The 11,683-nt window shown below is 38.8% G+C and overlaps 1 protein-coding gene and 1 long non-coding RNA gene across 2 annotated transcripts; both read right to left on the reverse strand.

The window, feature by feature from the left end:
* Positions 1-3,452: 3,452 nt before the first annotated feature.
* On the reverse strand, positions 3,453-4,220 carry LOC138897183 (uncharacterized). Its single transcript, XM_070183143.1, has 2 exons — positions 3,885-4,220; positions 3,453-3,803 (listed from the first exon to the last, which is right to left on the reverse strand). The coding sequence occupies exons 1-2, from the start codon at positions 4,218-4,220 to the stop codon at positions 3,453-3,455; spliced, it is 687 nt and encodes a 228-aa protein (XP_070039244.1).
* A 3,950-nt stretch (positions 4,221-8,170) lies between these two features.
* Positions 8,171-9,286, reverse strand: LOC108947732 (uncharacterized). Its single transcript, XR_001972271.3, has 3 exons — positions 9,247-9,286; positions 8,653-8,787; positions 8,171-8,567 (listed from the first exon to the last, which is right to left on the reverse strand). It is a non-coding gene; the product is annotated as an uncharacterized lncRNA (long non-coding RNA).
* Between the last annotated feature and the right edge of the window lie 2,397 nt (positions 9,287-11,683).

An 11,683-nucleotide genomic window follows, 5' to 3' on the forward strand; every position in this document is an offset into this window, starting at 1 on the left:
GGAATTTTCTATAGAGCAAAAGATTATATAACCATCCCCGAGTGGATATTTGCTTGTGTACCTTGCTATTAAAAGTCTTATTGTTGTTGTCTTCGTAGTATGCTTTCTGTTGCTACCTCGTTAAAAACCTTGCCAAAAAACCCAATTGGAAAAAAAATTGAACGAAGGGAAACAGAGTGCAGCACATACTTTCTGATCGAATATATTCATCAGCAATAGTATCTTTTAAAGTGTGCCACGTTCCAATTGTTGGGCAACTTTTCTACATTTTGGATTTACAACCCGTATGATTCTTTCCCGGTGATAGCTGAAACCCGGTAGGGGCCTTCCCACGTTAGACCTATCTTCCCCGCATTGATCTCCCGGGTGTTTTGAGTTACCTTCCTTAGGACCAAGTCTCCTACTTTGAAATAACGGAGTTGGCTCTTCGATTATAATACCACTTCATTCTCTGCCTTTGAGCTACCATTCTTACATGCGCCAACTCACTGTGTTCATCGAGCAGTTCCAAGTTGACTAACATTGCTTCGTTGTTCGATTCTTCATCTTCCTGGAAATATCTCAAGGTGGGTTCCCCTACTTCCACCAGGATTAAAGCTTCTGCACCGTATATGAGGGAAAAAGGGGTTTTCCCCTGTGCTCGACTTGGCCATATTTTGGTATGCCCATAGAACTCAGGATAATTCATCGGGCCAATTACCCTTAGCCTCTTCCAACCTTTTCTTGAGGTTTTGAATAATCACTTTGTTCATTGACTCCGCTTGACCGTTTGCGCTCGAATGATAGGGTAAAGATGTGATCCTATTTATTTTTAAATCTTCGAGGAACTTTGTAACTTTTGTGTTGATAAACTGTGGCCCATTGTCGCATGCTATCACTTTTGGTATTCCGAACCTTTCCGGGAGCCGGTTGCAGTGGTCCGACGCTGTCCATTTCATGAACGACCAAGGGGACACAATCGAATGTAAGTGTTCTGCCGCTTGATGCACTAGTGGTGCATAGCATTGACACTTATCACATTTTCGTATGAAGTCTTTGGCATCTTGTTCCATGCGGGGCCAATAATATCCTGCCCTTACCAACTTCAGAACTAAGGAATTTTTGCCCGAGTGGTTGCCCCATATCCTTCGTGAACCTCTCTCATGACATAGTTAGCTTTGTATGCCCCTAAGCATCGGGCCTGCGGGCCTTGAAAAGATTTTCAATACAATTCGCCTCTCTTGAAGCTATATCGCGCTACTTTGGCGCGCAGTGCCCGGGATGTTTTGTGGTGTTTAGATAGCTTCCCGTCTTTGAGGTAATCGATGATTTTATTTCTCTAGTCCCAAATCAAATTAGTCGAATTTACCTCATAGTAACCATCTGTATCCAGGACTAAGTTCATCAGTTGTACTATCGTCCAGGGCTCCGATCCTTTTATTTCCGTTGATGATCTTTGGTTTTCCAATGAGTCTGCTTTTGCGTTATCTTCCCTTGGGATATGAGTAATTGACCACTCACGGAATCGTGCCAACAGAGCATGCACCTTTACCACATATTGTTGCATGAACTTCTCTTTGGTCTAGAAGATCCCGTAGACCTGATTTACCACAAACTGTGAATCGCATTTTATTTTGATGACCTTGGAGTCAAGTCCCGAGCCAATTCGAGCCATGCAATCAAAGCTTCATACTCTACTTCATTGTTAGTTAAAGGGACCGTTCTGATGGCTTGCCTTAGGGTTTCCCCCGAAGGCGTGATTAAGACTATACCGAGCCCGAACCCTTTTATGTTGGAAGCCCCGTCCGTAAATAAGGTCCAAACCCCTGATGTCGATTTCAACACCATTACTGCCTCCTTGATTGCCAGAGGCAATAATCCCGGACTGAAATCGGCGACAAGGTCATCTAAGACTTGCGACTTAATTGCAGTCCTTGTTTTATATTCTATGTTGAATTCACTCATTTTGACAACCCATATGGCCAATATACCCGAGAGCTAGGGTTTATGGATGATGTTCCGCAAAGGAAAAGTAGTCACCACGGCTATCGGTTGGCATTGGAAGTAGGGCCTCAGCTTTCGAGCGGCGACTACGAGAGCTAAGGCCAGTTTCTCCAAATGTTGGTAGCTATTTCTGCTCCCGTTAAAACTTTACTAATATAATAAATTGGATATTGCATACCTTCGTTCTCTCGGACTAAAACCGCACTTACCGCAACTTCCGGGATCACGAGATAAACTAGCAATGTTTCACCTTCTTTTGGTTCTGAAAGCAATGGAGGGATTGACAAGTACTTCTTTAAATTCCTTATAGTCTACTGGCACTCCGAGGTACGTTCGAAATATTTTTTCTTTTTGTGCAGTTCGAAGAAACAATGACACTTTTCTGATGACCGGGAAATGAACCTACTCAAAGCTGCCAATCTCCCCGTAAGCCTTTGGACTTCCTTCGCATTTGATAGTTGGTCCGAGATGTCTTATATGGCCTTGATCTTATCGTGGTTTACCTCAATTCCCCTTTGTGATACTAGAAATCCCAGAAACCTACTAAAGCTGACCCCGAACGCGCATTTCTTGGGATTAAGTTTCATATTATGCTTCCTTACGATGTCGAAAGTTTCCTGCAGATGTTTAAGATGATCACATGCATTTAAAGATGTAACTACCATATCGTCTATATAAACTTACATAGTTTTTCCTATTTGATTTTCAAACATCTTGTTCATGAGCCGTTGAGAAGTGGCTCCGGCGGTTTTCAACCTGAAGGGCATCACATTGTAACAATATATACCAAAATTCACTATAAATAAAGTCTCTTCCTGATCCTCCGGGTTCATCTTAATTTTGTTGTACCCGGAAAAAGCATCGAGAAAACTCATTAACTCGTGCCCGGTCATGGCATCAATCATTTGATCGATGTTTAGCAGTAGGAACGAGTCTTTTGGGCATGCCTTATTAAGATCTTTATAATCTACACACATGAAAAACTTATTATTCTTCTATGGACCTACTACTACATTGGCTAGCCAGTCTGGATATCTTACCTCTCAGATTGAACTGATATTAAGTAAGCGGGTTACCTCTTCTTTGATGAATATATTCCCGGCTTCGGCAACAGGGCGTTTCTTTTATCTTATCGGAGGTATGTTGTTAACCAAGCTTAACTTATATACGGCTACCTCTGTCGGGATGCCTGTGATATCCTCATGCGACCATGCAAAACTATCGGCGTTAGATTTAAGGAATTTAATAAAGTCGGACCTGAGTTCTGGGTGTGGTCCTGTCCCCAAGTAGAATTTCCTTTCTAGGAATTCTTCGAACAATGCCACTTGCTCCAGCTCTTCCGCTGTGGACTTCGTTGCATCGGTCTCTTTTGGAACTTGGAAATATCTCAGAACCTAATAATATTTCGACGCCTCTTCCCCCGAGCTAACTTTATCTGGTTCGGGAGTAGGCGTCGGTCCCCGTAATTGTTATGCCACATGTTCCTTTCCTTTGCTACTGGAGACCAAAATTCCATTCATCTCCCTTGTCGTTGGTTGATCACCCCTTATCTGATTAATTCCTTCGGGCATTGGAATCTTCAACGATTGATGATATGTTGATGGTACAGCTTTCATCTCGTGCAACCATGGCCTTCCTAGAATGATGTTGTATCCCATATCACCATCTACCACTTTGAAAAGAGTTGTTTTCATTACTCCTTTAGCATTCATGAATAATAAAATATCTCCCCGGGTTGTCACACTTGCGAGGTTGAATCCGGCGAGGAGCTTTGTGGCCGGAATAATGCTTCCGGTGAGTTTAGCTTGCTCCAATACTCTCTATTGTATGACATTAGCCAAACTTCCTGGATCCACTAGAACACGTTTAATCTTAAAATCTAGCACATTTAAAGAAATTACCAGTGCGTCATTGTGTGGTAGCAGCAATCCGTCTGTGTCCTTATCCGTAAAAGTGATATCGTCTTCCTGAAGCCTTTTGCTATGCGTTATTGATATTTTCATATTCTTTTCTACTGAAAAGGTGACCCCGTTATTCTCGTTCTCTCCAAAGATCATATTGATTGTTTGATATGGGGGATATTCTCCTACATTCGAGGGTTCCGCGTTGTACCGGTTACGGCTATAATTATTCTTAGCTCGATCACTCAAGAATCCTCTTAGGTGACTATTCTTCAATAATGTTGCCACTTCTTTCCGGAGGTGTCGACAGTCCTTTGTCCGGTGGCCATTCGTCATGTGGTATTCACACCACAAGCTGGGATCCCTCTAGCTAGGATCAGATCTCATCGGTTTCAGGAACCATGCTTCTTTGATGTTTCTCATGGCCGACACTAACTCCACAATACTGATGTTGAATTTATATTCCAATAACTTGGGGTAAGAAGGATCCTGTGACCCTGATGCTTCTTTATCATGCAGTGATCGATTGTTTCGGTCGCGATCAGTCCTCCTGTCAATTGTAAACCTATCCACTGTCCGAAAACCTCTACCGCGGCCTTCGATCCGTTCGTAGGGCAAAAAGTGGCCCGTCGAAGTCCGCCTGTCCGCATCAAAATCATCCTTTGATTTTTCTCTGTTCTTTTCTCGTACTTTGGACTACGGAAAATCAACCTGATCTTCTTCGATCCTTATTTTTGATTCGTACCAGTTGTGGACATCCGCCCAGGTCGCTGCTTCAAATTGAGTAGGCTTTCCTTCAATTTTTGGGAAGCGTTTGAACTCCTCGAATTTAATCCCTTGGTGAATACTTCAGCTGCCCATTCATCCGGGATAGCCGGGAGCAACATTCTCTCCTTCTGGAATCGGGTAACGAACACTCGTAGCAGCTTGGACTCTCCTTGCGCAATCCTGAATATGTCAGCCTTTAGGACTTGTACTTTTCTATCCCCGGCATGAGCCTTGATGAAATAATTCGCGAGCATTTCAAAGGAGTCTATGGAAAGCTCGGATAACAGCGAATACCACATCAAGGCTCCTCTCATGAGGGTTTCTCCAAATTTCTTTAGCAATACAAATTTAATTTCGTGAGAAGCTAAATCATTTCCCTTTACCTGTATATGGTAATATGCTCATCGGGGTCTGAAGTTCCATCATACTTTGGCACTTCAAGCATTTTGCAACGCTTCGAGATTAACTCTGGTGCCGCACTTGGTTTGTATGACAATTGAGTATAATTTTTGGAGTCCGGACCTTTCAGCAGTGGTGGCGCGCCCGGGATCTGGTCCATGCGAGTGTTCACTTCTCTCATAAACCGTAAAAGTTCATTCTTGAAAGGATCATTCTCGTTATTAAGGCCGAATCCGCTCCTCGCTCCCCCATCGAATCCAATTTCACCCCTGGGAGTGATGTTGTTGACCCTCTGATGTGTTTGATTCGCTGGAGACTCTAGAGGAATCAGATCTCGTTTGTTTGCATTATTTGAAGCTCCCGATAGCGCCTGCTTCAACTCTGTCATAACCTTATCCTGTCGCATGAGGTGGCCTAGAATGATCGCCTGTTTCTCTTGCAAGACCCTTACCGCGTCAACGACATGTTCCTCATTAGCATCATCGGGAGTTTTCTCCCGAACATGTCGAGGATATTGCTTGTCATGCACCGATGTGGTGCCATTCCCCTCATCGTGGGTGTCACTCATTGAGTCCTCGGAATGAGATTGATCCCCTCGAATCTCGAGGTTGTGCATGTTATTAAAGTGTTGTCTGCCATTTCTTATGATTTTTTCTAAGACAAAAAAATCAAAACAGGTTAGTAAAAAGGTAAGAATCAATTTAATTACAGGGTTGTCTAGGCCCCACGATGGGTGCCAAACTGTTTACCCGTAAAATGGTACAATTGAATTTATACGTGGTTTCTAGACAAATGAATTAATTTAATCCTGAAATAATAAAATAATCAAAGAATTATGCAATACTTAGCCTTAGGATGTAGACAAAACAGTAGAAGCAACAGTTCCCGGAACAGGATTTTCGAGCACAACAACAACAACGAAATCAAAAAGTAAGAAGATAAAATGGTATTAAGATTTGTATAGAATGTAGTGTAAGTCTGTCAGAAAATTCGTGTCCCTTACAATGATAACTGAGCTCACTATTTATAGTTATGTCTAGGGAAGGAGGTCCTGGGATCGTGCCTTTCTTTAATGCCAATTATGAGGGATATTGATGAAGATGTAACGGTGAACATAAATGTCAAATTTCCTGTAACGGGTAATTGCTCTTAATGCCATAGAATATTCTCTATTAAATGCTATTGGGCGAAGAGCATTTATCACATCTTTATGAGCGTTATCTTTCCGGTGACAAATGAAACAGTTGCCTTCGGTCTTTGGCCATCTCTCCGTCTTGGGTTTCACGTGTCCCTTTTTTGGACGACCACGTGTCATAGCATATTTTACCCCATATAATTATTATGTTTTTATACCGCAAATAACTAGCAAAAAATAAATAAATTAGATGGTTAACCGTCGTTCTTCAAAGAAGAAATAAGAAATGATTGTTATCCATCGTTTGTAAGAGACTCGAGGAATATCTAACACATTTCTATTTATATATATATATATATATATATATATATATATATATATATATATATATAAAAGGAGTAGTAGAAGGGATTTATAAAGTGAGAAATTAAACTCTTATTATTAATTAATAGACTGAAACAAAAAAGTATTGAGATCTTAAATTTCTAACACGTTAGATTAAAGCCTCATTAATTGTTTCTTTTTCCTTCTTGAAGGATTGTGCTTGACAATATAATTTGAGTATCAGATTCAAAATCTTAAAGCGATAAGTGAAGTGACCTAGAACATTATAAAAGGCCAAAATCATATGCGGCCCCTTAAATTTATCCCGATTTTCCTCTGTGACACCTTATCTTAGGTTTGTTTCAATTGAACAAGCCATCTACTCAATAAAAGTACCAATTGGCTACTTTTTTTACAACCAGCAAATAATAAAGACGGTGTGCAATGCACTCGCGGATGACATAACTTTTTGACTAATTAAAACAAGACATGTGGCATTGGGCCCAAAATAAATTTTAAAAAGATAAAATATTGAGTACAAAAACTATATTCAAACCTAATCCTGAATTTGCTGTCGCCGTCACCTTTCTTTCCACTTGCCGTAGTCCCCCACTATTCCGATAAGATATGTAACGATTCTCTCTCTCTGCCAGTAGTGGTTCTTGGCGTGTCTTCATTTTCCTCCGTTCTTCAAGCCCTCTCTAATCTCTATTAGAGAGAATACTTTGAATTTAAAAAGAAAAATAGTCTTAGAATGGGTTTTTTACCGGTTCAACAACCATGATTTTCGGCAACGCAAACACGACCGTCGACTTCTCTTTCGACCTCAGCATTATGTTTTCCGTTTTAATTTCTTTTTTGCTGGTTTCATGGTGGTAGATGGACAATGTATCAAGTGATTTTGGTGATGTTCATAGCTGGCTAAAATGGAGATTTGGACCGGGATTATGCATATGTATTCTTTACTGGTTTTATTATGAGAAAAACGGGTGAAGCTGAAGGAGGTGGTGGCAGATCTGAAAAGCTGAGGAAGAAATGAGCTGGCGACAGTAGTGTAATGGCAAATATAAAGGAAAACGAGGGTAGTGAAGGAGACGAGGTGGCTGAAAAAAGAAGTAGAAGAAAAATGGATAGTAGTGAAGTCAACGGTGGTGGTAAGGTGGTGGATGGGAGGAAGTGGCGGCAAGAAGATAGAAATAGATTTCTTTGAAAATCCTAATACAATTAATGAGAGATAAATGTATTCTTTAACGCGTCCGGCACACGTTATCTTACAATTGGTTCTTTGGCTTACACGTAATAGAACATAATTCTTTCTGTTCGCAAATGGATAAATGACCTTAAGATTAGTGAAGAGTGCCTTGTAAAATATAAGGAGGGACCGTCGACCAGAATCCAAGATTAAAATTTAATAAGTTTAACTTTATACTAAACTAATTATACCATTTAAATATGATTCAATCTAATGTTGAATCCGTAGCCGAAAGGCTACATTCTGTCAAGACACTAATTTTTTTTCGTTGAATGTCGTGATGACACCTAGTGTCTACAACTAGTTAAGCCTAATATTTGATAATAACTTGACAGGTATAATTAATAAAATACTAAAACAAGTCTGATAAACGTATATAAACTTTAGAAAATAAAATTTCAACAATACACTCCCCGAGACCTGTGAAACTGAGTCATACGCTCTACAGAGTAAGCTAAAGTGTCTACTACATCACTATCTGAATGAAAATACAACAGGAAGTAAAGGTAAAGGAATAGATGACTCTAAGGCCTGCGGATGTGGAGCAGGTATACCTTAGTACTAATAGTTCAAATTCAAGTTAACAAGACAACAACTACTCAATCCTTATAGGCTTCACCAAATTGCGCTCCAAACAATACTCAACATGCCTCATTAAGGACTTAGTATCGTACATTGTAACATAAAACAAGATGACAATGACTAATTACTTTCTACCATCCATCATCACCTTCTTCAATCCTTTCATAGTGACTCCAAACATGTGAGATAGCTTTGAGACCACAAAGTCGAGGCATGATTACACCTATTAAATATAAAAAGAAAAAATATTAAGTCAAGTAATATTTTTAAACATACTATGTGTTATATAAGTTGAATAATTAACTTACCAAATTTTTTCTGGATCACCCCAATACTTATCAAATTTTCCTTCATCTTCTTTGCCATTGAACCCAAAAGAACATCTTCGTTTAATTCATGGAATTGGTCCCCCATTTAGTTAACTTCTTAGAAAGCTCCTTTACCTGCACATCATTTGAACTAGCATTATCAACTGTGACCATGAAAATCTTTTGTAACCTCCACTCTTTCAAATAACTAACAATACTATTTGCCATATCTTCACCCCGAGATTTTAGTTAAAATTATCCCTTATGTTTTGGGGTAGACCCAACTTTTTCCTTTAAATTCAACATTGAGCATCATTTATCCTCTAAATTTGCAAAACTTGAGCACAAATAGTCTAACTAACGAAATGTACCAAACCGAGGCGGAAACTAACGGACTAATACCAGTGACTTGCAAATTAAACCAAAAAATATCAAACCCAGCTCTGATTTCACCCCTACGAGCACTTCCGGGAAACAGACATAGAAAATGCAAATTGGTGCCTAGTGACACCTTGCATATGGTGTTAGCACGTCCTCAAGTCCAAGACTGCTGCTTTTACCGTATCACTGTTTCTTAAGGTCTTGAGCACTTACTGAAGTCGTGGCTTGCCAATTACCACATCTCATCATCGACTTGGTTTGGTCCATTCCGTTAGTTGGAGTATTTGTGCTCAGGTTTTGCAAATTTAGAGGACAAATGATGATTAATGTTAAATTTAAAGGATAAAGTTGGGTCTACCCCCAAACATAAGGGACAATCTTGACTAAAAACTCTATGACTAGAAATTGGACAAAAGTTGATAATTATTTTATGCATTTTTCATTCACTATCAATCCAATGAACAGTAATACACATATAATTTATTCGTTGTAAGGAAGTCCAAGTATCAGTGGTAAGGCAAACTCTCTGATCTTTAAAAAGCTTCCCCAACTTCCATTTTTCCTCATTGAAAAGATCAAAACAGTCCCGAGTCACAGTTCTACGTGAAGGAATTCGAAAAAAAGGTTAAGCAATTTTCATAAAATTCATAAACCGTTCCTTTTCAACAAAGCTAAAAGGAAGTTCATCAACGATCACCATATGACACAAAGCCTTCCTACATTGTTCTTGATCAAATTTCCAAGGAACAATGGCTATATCACCCTTATTACCCCCCGGAACAGGTTAAAAGGCTAATTTTGATTGACGTTGTTCAATATCCAAAGGCATTTTTTTACAATTGGTCATATGCGCAAGCAGTGATTTTGTACCATTATATTTTGTATCAGCAAAATATTCTTTTTTGCAATGTTTACAGACACCCTTTTGATTTCCTTCCGAATCAATAATTTGGTCAAAATGATCCCACGCAGGAGACCTCTTTTTTCTTTATTTCCTTACTGTCGATTGAACTGATTGAGATTGTGCCGTCGCATTTGAATTAGAAGCTCCACTTTCACCAACCACCTTATCAATTAAGATATTTTCAGCCATGCGTTTGTGTCACTGTGAGTTTGAATTTAAAAGAAATCAAGCAGGGAGGCAACAAATTAAAAAATAAATTAGAAGAATCTAGACCTAAGGCAACTGAAGATGAAAAATCTAGACATAAGGCAACTGAAAAAAATAGATACTGGACCTTTCCATTCATAATTTATATATGCGTTTTAATGTACAAAATCTAACCATTCAAAGATTAAAATAGTATTTTGCAGCGCAATTTAAGAAAGTATTTTCCAGCATTTATTATGAGAAATTCACTTATTGCCATAGATATTAATGAACCAAAGGGTACTGAAGTGAACCCTAAAAGAATTCTTGAAGCAACTTACAAAAATATAAATTCTAAAGGATCGTCAACAGCATCAGCATGTATTATTTAAAAATATATAAAAAAGGATATATATATATATATATATATATATATATATATATATATATATATATATTGCTCAATAGAAAAGGAATATAGAAGCCTAAGTATATATTTTGCTCAATAAAAATGTCACGTATAGCATATATAAAATTTTAATTTATGGAAGTTTTGTATACTCAAGGTATCTTTATGATTATTTAGGCATAAGTTCTTTATTATCTGTCATTCACTTAATAAACGATTGAATCAACTGAAGATGAAGACGAAGGCAACTGAAGATGAAGATGAAGCAATTAAAAACTTACACGAGGAATGAAGATGAAGCTGAAGAATGCGGCTGAGAAATGTAAACTTTGAAGCAACTGAAGAGTGAAGAGTCTGAAGAATGCGGCTGAGGCTGAGGCTGAGAAAGAATAGGAAAGACCGAAAGAATGAAGCCCTAGCATATCTGCATATGTATATACTTAAGGATAAAGTAGTAATTTCGTTAATCCTTATTGGGTTATCGGTTAACCCATTAACAGAATTGCCAAACCCAAGCCCGAACCGATAACCCAATAGTGAAAAAATTCTAAACTGTTACCAAATCGTTAACCCAATAACCTAATACCGATAACCTAATAAATAATTAACGGTTCGGGTTATCGATTTTATCCGATAAATGCCCAGCCCTAATTCTATGCGGTCACGTGGAGTGTTACATGATCGCGTAGGTTTATACAGTCACAGGTATGCGATTGCGGGTGAGGTGACGCATTCACATAGCATGTTTTTATGTTGTTGGAATTTTGTTCTACGCGATCGCGGGAGAATTTCTGCGATCGCGTAGTGTGAGCAACTGGGCAGACTCTAACATTTCAAAAATAAGGGTTTAGCTATTTTTATCAAAACTTGAGATAGAGAGCCCGAATGTGGACGAAAATTTGGGGGATATTTAGAGAAAACTATTGGGTAACGATTCTTGACTCATTTATGATTATATTCCATTAATCTATAGTTGGTTCCATCCTTTAATTTCTAATTTGGGTTGAAAATTTTGGAAACAATGGGAGAAAATCTTCAACTAAGTTTTTGAGTTTTGATTCGGATTTTAATGTCGGATTTGGATAATTTTCGTACGAGTGAACTCGTGAGTGAATAGGTGTTCATATTTTGTGACTTTTATCCGATTTCGA

The sequence above is a fragment of the Nicotiana tomentosiformis genome, chromosome 8 (genome assembly GCF_000390325.3).
Source record: "Nicotiana tomentosiformis chromosome 8, ASM39032v3, whole genome shotgun sequence".
NCBI classification, from domain to species: Eukaryota; Viridiplantae; Streptophyta; class Magnoliopsida; order Solanales; family Solanaceae; genus Nicotiana; species Nicotiana tomentosiformis.

What these genes read in the sequence shown, in the direction of transcription:
- LOC138897183 (XM_070183143.1), bottom strand. Translation starts at nt 4,220, where the DNA reads ATGACGAATGGCCACCGGACAAAGGACTGTCGACACCTCCGGAAAGAA. An exon ending in TACCACACAATGACGCACTG is followed by an intron (nt 3,804 to 3,884) that starts GTAATTTCTTTA and finishes GTCATACAATAG; the next exon opens with AGAGTATTGGAGCAAGCTAA.